This window comes from Hemitrygon akajei, chromosome 1, assembly GCF_048418815.1.
Source record: "Hemitrygon akajei chromosome 1, sHemAka1.3, whole genome shotgun sequence".
In the NCBI taxonomy this organism is placed as follows: domain Eukaryota; kingdom Metazoa; phylum Chordata; class Chondrichthyes; order Myliobatiformes; family Dasyatidae; genus Hemitrygon; species Hemitrygon akajei.
In genome coordinates, this window is record NC_133124.1 from 134,220,619 (window position 1) to 134,241,594 (window position 20,976).

The 20,976-nt window shown below is 39.1% G+C and overlaps 1 protein-coding gene across 1 annotated transcript in view; it reads left to right on the forward strand.

Annotated features, from left to right (window-relative positions):
* Positions 1-214: 214 nt before the first annotated feature.
* The window catches only part of c1h18orf63 (chromosome 1 C18orf63 homolog), a 79,596-nt gene continuing 58,834 nt past the window's right edge, over positions 215-20,976 (forward strand). Inside the window, exons 1-3 of the mRNA XM_073034612.1 lie at positions 215-383; positions 544-725; positions 1,647-1,804. Coding sequence (XP_072890713.1) covers positions 215-383; positions 544-725; positions 1,647-1,804 — 509 coding nt within the window. The remainder of the gene's footprint in view (positions 384-543; positions 726-1,646; positions 1,805-20,976) is intronic.

Here is a 20,976-nt window from a genome sequence, read left to right on the forward strand (position 1 = left end):
AAAGGCTGGAGAAGAAGGAACCGGTTAGGAGAGGAAAGTGGACCGTGATGAATTCTTCCAGAATTTTTGCCTGATGCTCTGGAATTCCATCATCTGCAAAATCCCTTATTGTTTGCGTTTTGCTGCGATAATAGGTGGTCGATTAATGCCGTCGGTTTGAGCAACTAGCGAGTGCAACAGCCTCGGATTCACGAGTGTAACAAAATCAGCCGCGATGGGGGCCGTCTCTACCTTCCTGAGACTAAAACCCGGACGGCGAGGTCGGAAGGCACCGGTCGCGACGCAGGCGCGGTCGGAAGGGACCGGTCGCGACGCAGGCGCGGTCGGAAGGGACCGGTCGCGACGCAGGCGCGGTCGGAAGGCACACGCCGTCCGGCTCGCAGGTGGGCGGTACTTCGGTGATGTGCTGCGAAGCGCGCGCAGATTTTGGCGGTGGCGCCGTTTGTGCAGGGCGTCCGTGAGAGGTGTGAGGAGTCCGAGGAGATCGTAGTATTATTGCAATGTTGCTTCCCATTTTAGTTGATTCTTGTTATACTTGTACAGGGATAGGTTCTGTTTTCACTTGGCTGTCCGAGGGTGTTTTGCAGGCGAGGTTTAGTCTTGATCAACGTTATCAGCTATTTAACCAAAGTCTTGCTAGTTTTACCAAAGCAAATGATGTGGTCATCGTTCCGTCTGTCTGTGGGAGCACGCAGTTCGACTGCCAGAGACCCTGCAGTACACCTGTGACTGGATGCCTTCATCCTGTATCAGCCCTCTCTCAACTTTAAAAAAAAGCCTTTCTGAGATAGGGAAGAGACTGCAGATGCTGGAATCTGGAGCAGCAAACGATCTGCTGAATAAACTCATCGGGCAAACAGCATCTGTAGGGGGTGGTGGGGGGAGCCCCTACATCAGGACCTCCTGCAGTTCTTTAATCCTTTTGTTTACCTTGCTGCCTCCCCAGGTTTAAGCTTTTACCCAGTACTGTCCACTCACTTATCCGGCTCTTTGTTTCCTGCCTATTACGCTCCTTATGCCTCATGACTTGTGTAATTTGTCTGGTTTCCTCTTGGGCCTTTCTCCTTCTTTACTGTGTCACCCATGCCTCAGCTCAATAATGCCCTTCAGCTTTTTACCTCAGGCTTTACAATTCAGCCCTCCTTGACCATTTTATTCAGCGAAGAAACCTTTTTAGATAAAGAATCTCTGCCTAAAATGTTGACTTTTCATTTCCCTCCGCGGAAGTTGCCTGGCCCTCTGAGTTTCTCTAGCATGTTGTTTGTTGAAGGCTTCATCCTATTGTTTATTTTTATTTATAAAAATACAGCGCAGAATAAGCCCTTCGACCCGCGTCACCCAGCAATCTTCTGATTTCACCTGAGCCTAATCACAGGACAATTTACAATGACCAGTTAACCTCTGGACTGTGGGAGGAAACCCACGTGGTCACAGGGAGAACGTAGAAACTCCTTATAGGCAGCGGGGGGAATGAAATCAGGTGGCCTATACTGTAAAGTGTAGTGCTAACCAATTAAACCATGGTCATTGCAACGTGTTAATTTTCATGCCTCTGAAGAATGCTAAGGATGGTTCAGTAAAGAAATGTATAAATACGTACAGCAAATTTAAGATGTTTTACATTGTTTAAAATTTTCATTTCACAGAGATACCACAGTTCAGTGCCGTACAAGATGAAAGAGAATTATAGATTTCAGTCCCTGTTCTTCGTTGGTCTACCTGATCTTCGAAAATTGTGTAGCATAACTGTGGTTTTAAATTGTGATGATGCTGATGCAAAAAGTTTGCAGACTATAACATGCAGGTAATTTAAACGGAAGTATGATTGTTTTAAAGACAAAACTTGTTTAATGGCATGTTCTGTTATGTACTGTGCCTTGTAAGAGTATTCAACCCTTACTTGGTGTTGGTGCCACAAAGTTCCACTTCAGTCTCATCCGACCACAAGGCCTTCTTCCGTGTCTTTGCAGTATTTTTGTAGTGATGCTTTGCAAAGTCTTTATGGGCAAGGATATGCTTTCTTTTAGCCAAGGCTTCTTCCTTGCCTCTCTTCTGTAAATCCCTTTTTGTTCAAGACCTTATAGAATGTGGAGCCATGCTTCATCTCGAGCTGCTGCCACTGACTTCTGCAGCTCAGTCAGAGAGACTGTTGGCGTTATAGCAGCCTCACTTACAACTGCCTTTCTTCTCTGGTGACTAAGTTTAGAGGGATGGCTGACCTAGGCAGTGTGGCTGTGGTTTCATACTTTTTCCACTTTTTCACGATGGACTGAACTGAGCTCTGAGGTGCATTTAGTACCTGTGAGATGTTCTTGTACCCATCCCCAGATTAGTGCTTCTCTATTATCATTTCCTTGACTTGTCTTGAATGCTCTATCGTAATTGTTTTGGTGTGGTCTGTTGAAAATCTACCATATTGTTGGACCCAGGGAGAAGGGCTATTTATTCAAATGTTCCTTTTCTACATCAACAAATTGGGTGAGTTGGTATGGCAGTACACTGTATTGCACCGGAGGAAAGTTAGCAGAGTAATTACGAAGGAGATGAATGCTTTTTCACCCTCTCAATTTTGGTTTTTAATTTTTAGTAAATTGTTGACAGGTTTTGGAATTTTTCTTTTGGTTTGACATGATGTACGTTTTGTAGATCAGCTTAAAAGTCGTACTTCAATATATTTTATATTTAGAAAATGAGACGGTAAAATCTGAAAATAGTTGTGGGGGCTGAATACTTTTTCAGGGCACTATATGGTTTTTTTTGTTTTCAACTGGAGAGAAATTCAATATTGCAGGTCATGATAAATAAACATGAATCTTGATCTTCATTTAAATGTGGGCCCTTTAGTTCTAAACTACTCCTCACCGGAAGGAAGAGATTCTGACTATCTAATCTATGTCCCTCATAATTTTCTAGGTATCTGTAAGGTTACCCCTCAGCCTCCCAATGAGAATACACCCATCAATTCAATTTCTCCTTATAACTACAGCTCTATTTCAGGCAGCAGCCTGGTGAATCCAATCATAGCATTTCAAGTGTTCATTCTCAAGTTAAGTTTAATTGTCATTCAACCATACACATGATTACAGCCAAACAAAACAAGTGTTCCTCTGGGGCCAAGGTGCAAAACACAGTACCAACAGTCATACACAGCACAAGGTACATGTTGTACATATAAATACTACAGAAAAACATATTTACCAAAAATACATAGCCCAAGTCCCTGAGTGTCATAGCCTGTAGATAGATGATCTGCATGAATAAGGATGCAGCAGTCCTCAACTTGCGCAAGTGCCGCCGCAGATGAACACAATCCAGCTTGATTTGCCTGCCAACCGAAAACTGGAGGGCAGGACCGATGGGATGGCCAGTCCCAAAACCAGCATATACTCCAGCACACTCGCCACACCTCTGCTCTCTCCTACATCAGTTCTGGCATCTCCTCTCCTGAGCAACTGCAACAGGTGACCTCCTCAGCACGAGGGCCTGCTCAGTGCAACAACCCAGAACATGCAGCTCCCCCAGTGAATCGGACATACTATTCTACATAGCCAATGTCCAACAGAGTCTTCTGATCACAAGAAAGTTGCCCAAGACAACCATTGACACTGTTTGTTGGACCACACATGTGCTCTGACACTTCCCTTCTTGGGTGGCTGTAGCAGGCAGCAGCACGGTATGCAACAAGTCCAGTTCCATCACTATTGAGCAATTCACTCATAGGCTAGACCTGCAGTACTTGATGTCCTTAATATGTAGCAGTGTCTTGTGATTGCAAAAAAGCGTGAAGGATGAACAATTACACCTTTATTTGGACCCAGTGAGCCTGCTGCGACTGAGTGTGCTGCCAAATTGCTGAATGGTAACATGTTGTGAGAGTGCCTGTCATTTGCCACAAACCAGATAAACGTCCCATTACTTTGCACCTGGAAGCACATTTAAGGTGTGACTGCAAGGAGACAAATGAATACTTATTAATTTGGCTGATAGTACCGGTGAGATACAGCTACTGGATAGCTTAGTAAGTGGTTGGCATAGAGAAGACAGTCCTGGCCCTGAGACAGATCAGGAGCTGTCCTTCAGAACAAACCAGCAGAACTCTGCATTAGGTTTGTACTTAGGTGGGGTTTGCATCTGTAAGGAGCTTATGATCAGCTTTGTGGACGACAGGAGAAGAAGCTTTTCTGGAAGGTGAAGATGCCACAAACATTCATGATAAACTGTTAAAACATATCATTTAACTCTTGTTTACTCATGCACTGGGGAGGAAGTTTCCACATCTTTAGATTCTCTCCCCAAACTCTTCACCCCCTTCCATCATCCTAATTTGAGTTACTTCCCTGCAGAAAAATAATGAATAACTAGCACACATGTTGAAAAAAGTTCTGAAAATTAATAAAAGTGATGTTACTGATAGAGTGCCACAAATAGGTTTAATTCATGCTGACTGATTGCAGATTGCCTGCTCAGTAAGTGCTGTTAGTGTCTTGGCATGTTTTGGACCTTGTGTATATGTGCAATGATTCCCTTCTATGGCTGGGCTTACCATTGTGGCTGGTGTTGGAGCAATGATGTACCGCAGACAAGGAAAATGCAAGTTTGAATGAGTTTGCTACCACTTTGGTAAAATGGTGTACACTGTTTGAATCACAAACACAAGAAAATCTGTAGGTGCTGGAGATCATTAAGCTGATGTTTTTCTTGTAATTTAAAAAGCCTTAAAGTAATATCAGTGTTTTTTCTATGCTTTAAACAATTTTATTTGTGAAACTTATTTAAAAATTTGTAATCAAAGGGATTTAAATAATTCCATCTGAGACAATGGGAAGTTCTTAATTAAAAAATCTTCGGTAAAGTGGTTAAATACTGCTGGGGCATTTGAGGGGAGGACTTTGAGTCTCGGTATATTCTCTGTTTTCTGCAGATCTGTCACTTTGACCCTTTAGGACTGGATCCAGGATGACCTAGTTCAACATCTTAATTGTTAAAGAATAAAGGTGTATTTTTAATGTGTGTACTTGTGCCCCTGAACAATTTCAGAAGTGCAGTCTCTCAACTTCTTGTTTTGTCTTGAGATGGTCTTGGAGATGCAACTTCCTATGGGTTTTGGAGCTCATGAGGGCATCACTTAAGCAGAGGCAGGTTCTGTCATCTTGACCGACTAAGAAGATGCTGGGGTAGGAGAGATTAGTGGTGGCAATAAATTTTACCAAATTTACTCAACTCCAGACATCATCGGCTTAATCCAAGAACGAACTCTAGTTAAATTTCAGAGGTGGTGGTAAGGATAGCAGTCCTTGGCTTCAAAGAGGCATTTGTTGAATTATGACATAAAAGACACCTTAGGTGTTATGTCGATATTTGTGTTTGAACTCGTACCAAGTGCAGATAATGGTAGCTGTGGTGGTTGGAAGTTAATCGTCCTTGTCCTAAAACATTGTTCTACAGTATTGTAGATTTAACTAACATCAGCTTATTCAACAATGGCCTGCATACTAGGCCTACACACTATGACTTTATTCTATCATAATGTCATAATTTACTAAGGAATGTTGCGAGAGAGGGGAACCTTTGTATATTTGCCCCTCAGTGGTACAAAAAGCAAAATCAACAATGAACATCCTCATTTCTGACCTTGGGATACAAAAGCTATTGAAAGAATATCTAGATTGTTGGGCTAAGGCAGAATCCTAAAGAACCCCTTCAGTGAGTTTCATGAAGCCTTGTTCAAAGTTAAGCCTCTTGGAAAAAGGCTTTGATTAGATATGACCACATCAGTACTTTGTGAAGTAATTCAGTTCGGAAAATATTGGTATCACATGATATTACATTGAAAGGGAGCTATCATCATCAGAAGTAAAGGTTATCACCTAGAGTGTATGCCAATAATACATCAAACACTTGGTTTTGGCCCTACAGGAGTAATCTGCAGATTCTAATGTGGGAGTTCTTTCATCAAAGGATACTTCAACCAATCTGTCAATTTTTCAGGAGTTTCTGCATTCTAAATGTTAGTTATTTAGGAACATTTGTACAATCATTGCATCATTTGGATAAGTGTCAGAATAAGGGAAAGTAAAAGAATTACTTATCATTGAGTCATGCTTTATCAATGGTCCTGAAACATGGAATTAAATGAATCATTGTATTGCAAGGTGATGAGCTCCTCCATGCGACTGGGATAGAGGTCACCAGGAAACATCTTACTTTAAGGCATAGGTAGTGAAAAAAGGCATCTCCTTTTGAAAGTATTGTTACATTCCTTTTGAGAAGTAATTATGAGTGATTGTGTGGTGCTGTTTACTTTGCAGTAGCAACACCAAGGGCAACATTGTGCCCAGTATTGCTTAATATCCTTTCAACCTCTGGTTAACTAATATCATAACTATAGTCAGTTTGGCAACCACTGATTAAAGGTAGGCTGTCCAGTGAGGCATGTTTCTAATAATTTAGGAATTGTGTTATGTTGATGTCCAACATTGGTGTCCTCAGGTTATCTTTGTTTCTGTACCTAGTGTGCAGATGCATCATCTCAGATATTTCATGTTCCATAAAGCCTTGACATAACACTGTCTGAAAGAAGCACTCCTGGCTGTAAGCGAGGCTTCAGGAATATATGTTGAATCTCGTCATTGCAGCGTTGTGTATGGTCGTCCTTGGTTCTGCTTGTTTTTATTTATTGAGTCAATCTGCTGTAGGAGTCAATAATGAATATTTAACCCAACACTATTTGATGGAGTGTTTAATGACATCTTCAGCCTTTTTCTTTGGCAATCTGAGGTACACACCTACTTCAATTAGGCTTCAATAATATTAGTGCCCAAGGTATTATACATGATAACCTGCCTCAATGACTGTCATCCAGTATCACTTGCATTCACCATGATGAAGTGCTTTGAGATGTTAGTGATGAAACATTGACTCCTACCAGAGGAAAGACTTGGATCTGCTACAACTTGCCTATTGTCACAACAGGTCAACAGCAAATATGATTTCACTGGCTCTTCACTCAGCTCTGGAACCTCTGGACAATGACGATGTATTCCTCAGGATGCTCTTCATTGACTACAGCTCAGCATTCAATATTATCATCCCCTCAAAGCTGATCACTAAGGTCCAGCACCTGGGACTCAATACCTGATGGAACTGGTCCTTGCTTTCTACGCTTGCAGACCCTTGTCAGTACAGACTGGCAACAACTCCTCCACAATCACCATCAGCACAGGTGCACCACCAGGTTGTGTGCTTAGTCTCCTGCTGTAATTATTTTACACTTGTTGCTGTGTGGGTAAGTACAACTCCAATGCCATATTTAAGTTTGCTGATGATATCACTGTTGTTGGCCAAATCAAAGGTGCTGATGAATTGGCATATAATAGGGAATGAAAATCTGGTTGAACGGTGCTACAACAACCTCTCTCAACATTAGCAAAACTAAAGAGCTGGTTATTGACTACAAGAAGCAAATAGAGATCCATGAACCAATCCTCATGGGGGGGGGGGGAATTGGAGGTGGAGAGGATCAGTAACTTTAAATTCCTTGGTGGTGTTATATTAAAGGATCTGACCTGAGACTAGCACCTAAGAAGCATTACAAAGAAGGGATGTTAGCACATCTCCTTTCTTAGAAGTTTGCACAGATTTGGCATTTTATCTAAAACTTTGACAAATTTCTGTCGGTACACAGTGGAGAGAATGCTGACTGGTTGCCTCACAGTCTGGCATGGAAACACCATTGCCCAAGAATGGAAAAGCCAACAAAAAGTGTTAGATACAACGTAGTCCATCACAGGCAAAGCCCTACCCCACCATTGAGCACATATACAAGGTGCACTGCTGCAAGAAAGCAGTTTCCACCATCAAGGACACCCACCAATCACGCCATGCTCTCCTGTCATTGCTGCTATCGAGAAGGAGATACAGGAGCCTAATGGCCACACCACCAGTTTTGGAAACAGTTATTATCCTTCAACCATAAAACTCACTAACTAGCATGAATAACTTCACTCACCTCAACTCTGAAATTACTCCACAACCAATGGACTAACTTTCTAGGACTCTACAGCTCAATCTTAGTATTTGTTTATTTATTTATTTGCTTGCTTCAACAGTTTGCCTTTTGCACATTGGTTGTTTGCCCATCTGTGTTTGTGTGCGTTTTAAAAAAAAAATGATCTTCATTGCATTTCTTTGTTCTACTGTGAGTGCCTAATAGAAAATGAACCTCAAAGTAGTTTATAGTGACTTATACTGTATGTAGTCTGAGAATAAATTTACTTTGAACTTTGATTGATTTGATTTCTATTCAGAGAGTGAAAATTAATGATTCTTGTATGGAACCTGGAGGAAGAGTTGTGATTTGAACTTTATCGTACCTCAATACGAGTTCTTTGAGCATTCTGACTAGGCAATACTTTCTTGGTTTTAACATCTTCCTACATATTAATATACAGTGTTTTCCAATATAAAGAAATCAAGCCTGAATCGTGAGAACTTTGTAAATTTGTAGTTAAACTTGGAATTTTCACCTACTTCCTGGGGCTGAAACTATTCAATGCTTTGGCCTTCTCAATATTCTCATGGTTTACAGCAAAACTAAAACTGTGCATTTTGATCTTTAAAAGGAATGTATTAGGCATGAAATCTACTTCTGCCTGTGCTGTCTGAAAACATGTATAACAAGTATATTAAAATAATATGTACTAATTGGAGTGCAATTTCATGTTTGTTTGCTTCTGCTATCTTCCTCTACCACAAATGAAGGGACATTGATATCAGTCAACAGCCTTCTCCAGTTTGTTTGTGTAAAACATCAAGTCAAATATCAAAATGTAGCTTCCAGTACATGGTGCATCATTTTTTAACAGTGCCACAGAACTGTTAAAATTAACAGATTCTCCATTATTATACATACATTTTGTGTTGTTGAAAATCAAAAACTGCAGACGCAGGAACGCTCGAAGATTCAGGTAGCTTCTGTGGAAAGAGAGTTAACTCTAAGACTACATTACGTGCCTCACAGTTTGGGGAATTAAAATTTTACAGTTCTCAATTAGAGATTCATTTAAAGCATATATGTCAAACTCAAGGCCCGCGGTGGAATTATCTTTGGTCCGCAAGAAAATATCTAATTACTATTAAAGCTGTCCCCAGTAATCGAAGCGCCTATGGCGTATGATATGGCTAATGCTGAGTTTATTCAGGTACCAGGTTTTCAGGGTTTTTAGTGTTTATGCGGCAGTCTTGCTCGGCAGTCTTCATAAGAAACAGAATTTGTAAAGTGAAACACTTTGTAGTTATAGCAGAGACTGAGACACATGAGAGCAGGCTGAAAAAACGGAGGCAACGAAAGCTACGTTCGCACGCGTCCGACTGATCCGGCCCGCATGAAGCTGCATTTTGCTCAATTCGGCCCGTGACCTAAAATGAGTTTGACACCCCTGATTTAAAGTATAATTTGCTGGATATTAAATACACTTATACACTGTTGAATGATTCTACCATAGAATTAATCATATAAAGTATGTGTATAATAAACAAATCAAAAGCCAAAGAAGAGTCTAAAATTTCCAGAGTTTTTCAGTCAAGTACTTAGAAGACGTGCTATTTAGCACTATGACAGTATCCTTTTCCATTCTGCAGTCCATCCCAGTTATGAACACTAATACAGATGAATGAGCTCCGATAATATTAAATTTAAGTCTCATATATACAAAAATTAATTCCAATGAATGATAGAACCAGTCTCCTCTTTCCTTTTTTTAACAGCTTTTTTTTCCTTATCAGTCTTAACATGCATTTGATGCCATTAATTATAGTACAGTGGAGGTATGGATATCGAATCAAGTGATGTTTGTCTTGTCTGACTTCTGAACAAAATTTATGGACATAAAGATAGAAACCATCTTTCCCAGGGACAGACTGTAACCAACTAGGAATTAAAATATAACCTATGCAAATACTTCCTGTAAAATTCTAAATTTTGGACAGTGACAACATGAAAATATTAATGCTGTGTCCTTTTCAACCACATTGTCAGTTTGTCCTTTATTGCCAACCTAATGAACCAAGGCTGCTCTTTTGCAGGGAATTGCTATTTCTTTATCCAGACATTCTTGTTGCTCCAGGAGAACATAAAGAAATTATTGTAATTATGTCTGTGAGTATAAATTTCAGTGTTATTTTTGATGGATTTTGAAGAGATGGTATGCATACTTAGTACTCTAGATTTGTAAAACTGTAAAAACTAAATATAGCTTTGATAAGAATTAGGTGATTAAGTTTATACCTAAATCAAGTCATTGAAACTACGTAGATGTATTAGTTATTATAATACTTTGGAATAGTTTAGGACATCTTGCTATATAAATATAAGTTATAAGTGAAAAGATTAATTTGTTTCTGGTACTTCCATTCCTTGAAAAATAGTGGGGTTCTATTTAGATTTGTAGTTGGAAGTATGAGAAGCCATGAGTTCAGTATGGTTTGGCATTTCTAGGCAAGAAATAGATAAGAACCTACTAGCTTGGCTATCAGTAGTGAAGTTGCAAGACTAACAAGATTGCAATCATATAAAGGAGCACTTTTGCATGTTTGGGAAATGCTAAATAAAAATGATTGTTATCCTTTTTCCATGTCAACCAACAGCCAAACGAATAGACCATGTTCTTTGCTTCTCCAATGTGGCTGAAGAATTGTTACTGGAGCATTATTGATGGAAAATGAGTTTTCTCTCCTGGCAGGCCATTGTACATTTGGCTCTGTAGGTCAGGATGCCAAGAAGAAGATGACAACTTATGTAACACAACTAATATTGTTAACTGGCTTGAGGATAAAACAACAAAAACTTAATGATCTCAATAGACATGCCAAGATGGCTGCCATGATGGTACCTTATGTTGATATAACGTCTTGGATTTTAATCCTATACTCTCATGTTAGTGTTGCATTGCTTTATATCTTTCAATAATTGCCAGGAATGCAACAGAAAATATATCCCGATATAGATCACCTCCATGCCCTTGCAAAATTCACAAACCACTATCCAAGTTTTGAGATATGGAGTGAAATTCGCTTTATGAAAATTATGTCGGTAAAAGGAGTAAATAAGTAAATACATTTATCAACTTCTATTTCTTAAAGCATGTGCAGATGACATTGCTTTGTTTTACCTGCCTCTTAATTGCTGAATCGTTGGATGGCTCTTACCTCTGTTTTATTGTCCTGTGATCAAGACCACTTTATTTACTTAAGAAAACAATGCCAAAAATTTGCAAGTTATTCCCTAATTTCACCTTTTGGTTAAGAAATACTGAGGATGCATGTTTGGAGGTGCTTTTATCATATGATCTGCCTGTAGGAAAGCAATATCAATGAACATAGCACAGTCAAAATTGGAACACATTTTAAAAGCAGACTGACACATGGATAATCCTGCACATGGTTCTTCTCAAATGTGACTAAACTGACTGAGGGAGTGGGCCTGTGGAGAATGAATATCTCCAATAATTTGAGTCCTATTTGCCACATGAAATGGTGACATTTTTTTTAAATGCTGAACTGATTAATTAAAACAAGCCTAAACTGATCACAACTCCAAAAACAATAGTGTATATAGCATTGGCAAGCTCTACGTGTCTCTGAAGTGGGATAGAAGGCAGTGGATTGTCAAACTGTGGATGTAAAATACAGCTTTGCCAAAATTATCCAAGATTTCTCTTTTTAAAAGAAAATCCCATTCCAGATACCAACTGCTCTTTGTGTGAAAACAATATTTCTCAGGCCTTCTTTAAACCTCCTCTAATTCACCTTTAACCTTAATAGTAGCTTCATGAATCCCCAAATTCCAATTGGGTTTACTTTTCTGCATATTGTTACTTTTAACACAATAAAATAAAAGCTTCATAGAAGCTGCTTCAGGCTAAATTTGGCACTCGGACTCATGATATTGGGCACAACAACTGACGACAGAACTTGGAAAATGAAGTGATCTAACACTGCAATGCAGAGGAGACTACAACTAGAGGAACATGTTTCTCAGTGGGTTGAAGGACCTAGGAGATCACAGATATAGCCTGGAGTGAGGCTGGCAAGAAATTTGAACAAAAGCAGAGAATCTTAAATTTGAGGAGATGCCAGGCTGGAAACTCATATAGATCATTGTTTTGATGTTGTGCCTGGGAACAAGCACAGATATAGATTATCTGGGGAAGATGTTAATGGTTCTTTGCACAATACCACGTGTAATTTCTGTGTGCACTTTAGGTAGCCATATTATAGGAAGGACATGGTTAAAGTAGCAAGGATGTAGATAAGATTCACGGGGATGTTGCCTGGATTAGAGAGTTTGAGTTATCAGGAGAAACAGGATTTATGGGGTTTTGTGTTCTCTCGAGCATTGAAGTATGTAAGATTATGAGAGGAATTTAATGGGTAGATAGAAAATGTCTCTTTCCCATGGTAGGGTGTCCAAAACTAGATAGCATAAATAAATTTGAGAGGGAGAAGGTTTAAAAGGGATCTTAGAGGTACAATATTTACATAGGGTGTATTTGGTATCTGAAATGAATTGCCAGAGAAGGTGGTGAATTCAGGAACAGTCACTTTATGATTCTGTCTTACAAACTACAGTACAGGAAATTTCCTGAATCATTTGTTCCTGGAGGGTACAAAATAACATAGAGTACAGCTGGTAAATTTTAACAGCCAAGTATCAAGATTTTTTTAGGTTTATCTGTCAACAGTTGGCCACTGAGAAAATTGGATACCAGCTTACTTATATTGAGAACACACAGGAATCATTACAACGATCATAGATCTAATTTATCAAATAAAACTAGGTGACCTTTCATGTGCACGATGTCAGGAGGGAGTTCTTGTTTTAAGAGTACATGTTGTATTCCATGGTTACATTTTGCCCCGTATCTATCTTGGAGTTGAATATAATGAAAAGAAAGGGTAGACCATATATATGTCAGGGATATATTTATAGCAAGAGTGACCTAATACTTTAAATCATTTATGAAATAGGTATTTATAGTTAGTGAATATGTGTCAGCAGCATCTTGCGGAGAATTCAGCTCAGAGCCTTTCTGCTTTATTGGATTTATTTGCAAACCAGATACATTTTTCTTTGCCTTTTTGTGCTTGAGTTCCAGCTGTTTATTATGGACTATATAAAAACTTCTTAGACTTGATGTTCATAGAATATATGTAAAATTTCATTTCCTTATGTATTAATGTACCATGAATGTGAACACATTAATATGTATTGTATATTTGCATATTTTATTAAGTATACTTTTGGAGCAAAAGGTTTGTACCTAGACTGAGGAATATTGATGAATTAGGTATTGCATATTAATCTTGCACGACAATAGATCTGAAAGATATAATTGGCATTGACACTGTAGAAGTAATATTTTATTCCCCATACTGCTAAAAGTTGCTTTTCATGTTTTTTAGATAGCATTTTACAGGAGTGGAAATATTCAGGCATTTGCTCAAAAACACAGAAGAAAGGTAAATTGCAGAATATCATTGAAATCATGTAAGATATTAAATAGTATTTCATGTATGCATCATTTTACTGGCAATGCTTCACAGATATTGGATGCTACAGTGGTAGCCCATGTAGATCTGCCAAGCACAATGCCGACACATCATAGCAGCACGTAGCATTAGTGGATATCTTTTTAAAATTACAATGCTACACACCTGTGAAGGTTCAGATTGGAGGACCTATAAGCATTTTTGATAATGTTGATTCAGAAATAGATATTGAAGAAACTAAGGATAACTCCTAAGGGCTATGTTAGAACCTGGTACAAATCTTTCCCCTCTTCTGATGTTCCTCTGGTACTGTAATGCATTGACCCGTGGCTCAATTGTGTGATCAGACAGTCACAGAGGACATGTGTTGAGTGGACTCCGGTGTGTAAAATAGTCTTTTAGATTTAAGGTGTGGGACTCAAATTTTACACACTGACAGGGTTGGTGAGCATAGACTATTTCTGGGATTTGTAAGCACTCTCATCCCCTCTTGTTGCAAGTGATGGAGGCTGTTTTCAGCTACTATTTTGTGATTTCTAAGCTGGGAGAAGAGTGTGATCAAGCAAAGAAAGCAGGAAACATTAGTTTCTTTTACCATGAAATGGTGGTGCTGGCAGTTCTCATCTATGGAACCTAGTGTGCAGCCCTGCGCCCCATGTCTTGGCACCTATATTGCATGACCCAGCTAGTTCCATACCACCCTTCAAGGCAATTTTTCTACACAAATCCTGGATTGATTCATTGCTAGATTCGTGCTTGGTTCATGGCATGTGCTGCAGTGGACAAGGTAGGTGTTTCTGCCAGCTTCCTGTATATAGTGCAACAATAACCACTTCTAGAAATTTTTTCATTAGCATCCCATGGTAATACTTAATTTGCGCTAAATAAGGTAGCAATATCCTGGTAAATATTCCAGCTATATTAGGTTTACTCAGGATACTACACGGAAACAAATCACTCAATTCAAGTGCTGTATGCCAGTGCTCACTGTCACTTTAGGTTTGATACAGTGAAGGAAAAGGGAACTGAATGCTATAATTTAGCAACAACTTTTGTCCTTTTTTGAAAGCTATAATTGTATAAAAAGGAAACTTACAAATAAGGCCACACTGTGGTGCGCCTATCAGATTTGATGTCTTGCGAATCCAGAGACTTAGACAGCACTCCAAGGTCAGAGTTGAGCCTGTGTTGAGCTGCACATTCTCCCTGTGGCTGTGTGTGTGTCCACTGTATTCCAGTTTCCAGCTACTATATATTGTCCCTGGAATGCAGGTTAGTGGTAGAATCTAGGGAGAGTTGAGAATGTGGAGACAATTTAAAAAAGGGGTTAATGTAGGATTGGTGTGGGTAGGTGGCTGATAATCAGTGCAGTGAGCTGAGGGGGTCTGTTCCCATGTTATATCTCTCCATGGCACTAAGACTCTAACTCTTGTATGCCAACATTTTAAGTCCTCATTATCAATCAATAGTTGGACTTTTATATTCAATTAACAGCATTCTTTGAGTTAAAAAGGTTGAGAATTGACAACGCAGAAACACAAACATAATTCTAACAAAGGCAGAGCACTGAGGAATTTTGTGCTGTTGGAGATGCCAAATTTGAAAAAGTAGTAAACAACCAACCATTCAGGGGTTCTCAACCTGTGTTCCACAGACCTCTCAGTTAATGGTGGGAGTGCATGCATGGAAAAGGTTGGGAACCCCTGATCTACATGATCAGTGGGTATAAAATCTATGAGCATGTTTCAAAGAAGAGTAATGTTCGGGCCCATACTTGATCCAGGAGTTAACCTGGATGTTTATTTGGAATTTATTTTTCAGTCACTGTCATCAAAAATCAATTATCTGGTCATTGCACTTCATGAGTTCTTTATTCAAGATAAGGACTTTAAAAGCTCAGCTTCAAAAGTAAAGTCTAAAGGGGCATTTCAAAGCTATGAAAGATGCTACATAATACAGTACTTTTGTTCTTGTGTTGGCTGCTGCTGTTTTGTTAATGCTTGCTTTGTATGATTGGTCCCAGTCCATTGCTCTTTCCGTTTTTCATGTGTGAAGCTCTTTATCATGGAATTTAGGAATTGAATCGTATATTGAAGTTCTAATATTCTACTGTAATCATAGGGATCATGTTTTGTAAATCTCAATGCAAAATAAAAGGTCTTCAAAATGCTGCAGTTAAATAAAATAGGTGTAATGAACAAATGTAAGCATTGACGGGTTTGAATTGCCAGATCTATTCTGTTTATGCAATACAGCACAATTATAGATTGTAAGACAGAACTTCGACTCACAAGAACTGTGTGGTGATTGCCTGGATGGATGTATCATTGGTAGATTGATACAAGTAGTCTTATCCCTCCAAATGTGTATGGTCATGACCTGCTGCAGACTGAATCTGGTATCTCTGAACTTCAGGACCTGAGCAACTTTGAGAATGATGGTGACGCCAAACCACACTTGGTGTTTCTGCTAGCTTAAGTACTACTTCCAATTATTCTTATTCATGGGGGAGTGTTAATTCATCATCTAAGAGAAGATGGAATATTGTAATCGTAAGGGACTTGGGAATCCTAGTGTAGAATTCCCCAAGGTTAACGTCAAATTGATAGTAAAGAAGGCAAGTGCAATGTTAGCATTCATTCTGAGAGGATTGCAATATAAAAGCAAGGATGTACTGTAATGGTAAGGCTTTATAAGACATTGGTAAGATCATATTTGGAGTATTGTGAGTAGTTTTGGACCATATATCTAAGAAAAGTTGTGCTGGCATTACAGAGGGTCCAATGGAAGTTTACAAGAATAAATCTGGGAATGAAAGGGTTAATGTATGAGGAACGCTTGATGGCTCTGGGCCCGTAGACACTGGAGTTTAGAAGAAAGAGGGGAGGGACGGATCTCGTTGAAACCTACTGAATATTGAAAGGCCTGGATAGGATATACGTGGATAGAATGTTTCTAGTAGTGGGAGAGTCTAGGACCAGAGGGCACAGTCACAGAATTGAAGGAATTCCCATTAGAACAGAGATGATGAATATTTTTAGCCAGAGGGTGTTGAATCTGTGAAATTCATTGTGACAGACGGCTTTGGAGGCCAAGTCACTGGGTATATTTAAAGCAGAGACTTTTAGGTTCTTGATTAGTAAGGACATCAAACATTATGGGGAGAAGACAGGAGAATGGGATGGAGAGGGAAAATAAATCAGCCATGATAAAATAGTGGAACAAACATATTGGGCTGAATATTCTAATTTAGTTCTTGTGTGCTATGGTCTTATTTCAAATGTGCAAGAACTTGAGAAGCTGCAGAGAGAAGTGAACTCCACCCAATATGTTTCAGGCACTCCTTCTGGACCCTGCCCATCTTGCTCCTGACATTGGGCAGGATGTTCAGAAGCCTGGAGACCCACACTACAGGAACAGCTACTTCCCTTCAACCATTTAGTTCTTGAACCAGTCAGTGCAACCTTAATCACTAGAGCTTAGTAACACCATAAAAACACAAAATGCTGGCAGAACTCAGCAGGCCAGACAGCATCTATGGGAGGAGCTAGTGACGATGTTTCGACCCGACGTCGTCACTACCTCCTCCCATAGATGCTGTCTGGCCTGCTGAGTTCTGCCAGCATTTTGTGTTTTTATTTATTTCCAGCATCTGCAGATTCACTCGTGTTGCCTTAGTAACACCATAACTACTTTGATTATTTTGCACTCAATTGTTTTGTTCTAACTTTGTTCTTTCTTGTAAAGATTGTGTCTTATTCATGTTTAATTTGTTTTTTTAAATGAATGCTGCTTATATGGCATATGTTGATGATGCTGCTGCAAGTTAGTTTTTCACTGTACCTGTGCACACATGTACTTGTGCATACAACAATAACCTCAACTTCAGAACTTTTCCAAGGCTACTTTTGTGTCAATGGCTGAGCTCAATGAACTAAAAAATCATGGGTATAATCCATTTTAAGGATGCAATCTGTGTTGAGTTCACCTGGGGATCAGAGTGCTATAACTGGCTTGACATTGGTTTGCTTATTGTTCCACTGAATTTGGAGGATATTGCAGAAGTGACATTAGTAATGTCTTTAAGTGCAATAGGTGGTCCACATCTCAGGAGACTTTAAAAGACAGGATTCACTGATGTCTGATAGACTGAATTTTGTGTTAAGAGCTTAAAGTTCAAATATCCTTTTCCCCACTTGACCAAAGACTGTATTGGCACATTGAAGACAGCAGTGAACAGTCAATCTTCCATCACTGAGAGGTGGATTCTGAATTGCAAAAATGGTCCATGAATAGGATTTTGTCAAACTAACTTTCTCTCCCAGGCAGCATTTCACTTCATTGTGAATTTTGATACACTCAAATGGCTTCCTAGAATTGGCCATCACGTTTGCATACCTGACACCAAACTACTGAAAGAAGCACTATTTCAAGCTCAGTTATGGGATAAGGTTGATAATTGGGTAGAGTTGAAGCAAGTCATCTTTGTAAGTAGTAAGTGGATAATTGGCCTCTGTTACCTGATCAAAATCACAAAAGTAAAGGATTTGTATCAGTTTAAGAAATTATTTCACTCAACATCAGTAAAACCAGAGTGTTGATTATCCGACTTGCAGATCCATGAGCCAGTCTTCATCAGAGAAATGGAGATGGAGAGGGTCAGGAGCTTTAAATTCCTTGATAATAACACATTAGATGATTTTTCCTTGGAAGAGCACATACAGTAAGTGTCATCACAAGGCTACAACAGTGCCTTTACTTCCTTAGAAGTTTGTGTAAATTTGGTATGTCACCAAAAATCTTTGACAGTCTTCTATAGATGTGTAATGGAAAGTAGCTGACCTATTTGCATCATGCCCTGCTATGGAAACATCAATGCCCAGGAATTGAAAAGTCCACAGAAAGTGGTGATTATAACCCATTGCAGCACAGGAAAAACCTTCCCCACCATTGAGTACATTTACATAGAATACTGCTGCAAGAAAACGGCATCTTTGACTTGCTCTTTGGGAGACCACAATCAGTGCAGATCAGAAATAACATCTCCTTGCTGACAATCAGTACTGGTGCACCTCAAGGATGTGTGCTTAGCTCATTGCTGTATTCTCCCTACACCCACAACTGTGTGTGTAGGCACAGCTCAAACACCATCTATAAATTTACTGATGACACAACTACTGATGGCAGAATTGCAGATGATGATGAGGAGATAGATCAGCTGATTGAGTGGTGGTGCAACAACAACCTTGCACTCAGCATCAATAAGACCAACAAATTGATAGTGGATTCCAGGAAGGGGCAGTTGAGGAACCGCACACCAGTCCTCATCGAGGGATTAGCAATGGAAAGGGTGAGCATTTTCTAAAGATCTATCCAGGGCTCAACATATTGATGCAATTACAAAGAAAGCACAACAGTGACTATATTTCATTAAGATTTTGAGGAGATTTGGTATGTCACCAAAGACTTTAGCAAATTTCTTTAGATGTACCGTGGAGAGCATTCTAATTGGGTGTATCACCATCAGGCCTGGAAGGGCCACTGCACAGGATTGGAAAATGCTGCAGAAAGTTGCAAACTCAGCTTGCTCCATCATGGGCACTAGCCTCCCCAGTATCAAGGACATCTTCAAAAGGTGATGCTTCAAAAAGGCAACATCCATCATTAAGGAACATACTTTAAGTGGACTTTTTTTTGTGAGAGAATGGGGTATCACCATCACCCAGGAAATGTTGGAGTGTGAAGACATACACTCAGCATTTTAGGAACAGATTCTTCCCCTCCACCATCAGATTTCTTATTATAATTTATTGGGTTTTTTTATTACATATTTCACTGTACTGCTGCCACAAAGCAACAGATTTCACAACATATGCCAGTAATATTAAATTTGATCATGATTCTTATCTATCATCAAATGCTCCCACGATCCAGGCCATGCTCTCTTCGCTACTACCATTGGTCAAGAGGTACAAAAGCTTTAGGTCCCACACCTCCAGGTTCAGGAACACATTACCCCTCAACCATCAGATTCCCAAACTGGTGACTTAATTTATCTCTACTCTGAACTAATTCTATGACCTACAGACTCACTTTCTAGGACTCTTCACAATGTATGTTCTCAGTATTATGTGCACAGTTTGTCTTGCAAGTTAGCTGTTTGTCAGTTTTTGTGTGTTCATGTCCAGCTTTTCATAAAATTGTATTTATTTTTTCCATGCAAATGCATGCAAGAAAATAATTATCATGATAGTATATGGAACCAGATAGTACTTTGAAATATAATTTAAAAGGTTTATGAAATCCTCAGTGACCAAAGCATTTAATCATCAAGACTCCACAAAGAATTTGATTAGAGAGTTCTTTTGTGACACCACATCCTGTGCTCTCCAACCTTTTGAAAATTATGTTTCCCAGCTATAATGCTGTGTCGTAATACTGGAGGCATAACCAGTTACCAGTCTTATTGTCTTAAATTTTTCCACCCTAAAGGTGCTTTGCTTTGCCAAGCAGTCTTTTTCCCTTTAAAAAAAGAAGTATAGGTTCCCAAACATGAAAAACATATTAAGCCACAAAATACATGTTTTAGATTTTGATCATTCAAAACTAAACTCTCACTATTTCTTGACTTATCTGTTTTCCATGTACCTATTTGTGAAGCACATAAGGATACTTTCTAAACTGTATATGATGATTTTGTTAATAGCTTGTTACCAAAATAGTAGCAATTTCCACATTTTCAATTGGGGCATTCACGGAAAATGACGAGGTAAAAAGAACTAACGTGTTATCACAAATGAATTCAGTTCGATAAGCTCTGCCAATATCATCTACAGTATATTGAGGTGTTCAGAATTTTGTGTTACATTTTGAGTTTCATGTGGCACCTTTGATGGCAAGTTTAATAGGATTTTTGGGTTTTAAACATACTAAGAAAAATGCGACTGATGTAAAAAATCAGCTTTGTTAATGAAGAATGGAGTATGCATGAGAGGCATAATGCCTGATACTGTGTCTGTGTGAAATATTTAATACTGTTTTTCAATAATGACAGGCAGATATACCACAAAGAGTGATTCCTGCAGTCCTGCAGATATGCTTGTCCTTTACTTTGGTGGCGAGGCTTGCTCCCAGCTGGAACAAAGCAGGACACTTACTGATTCATGGTAATTACCAGGACATGTTGTTTGATTAATTTGATCTGGTTAGAAAAAGGCAATGTTTCCAAGCAATATATTTAATTAGAAAAATATAACCAATAGTCTGACTCACTTACACTCAGTGGTCACTTTATTAGGTATATGTGTACTCCTGCTTGTTAATGCAAGTATCTAATCAGCCAATCGTGTGGCAGAAACTTGATGCATAGAAACATGCAGACATGGTCAAGAGGTTCAGTTGTTGTTGAGACCAATGGGGAAGAAATGT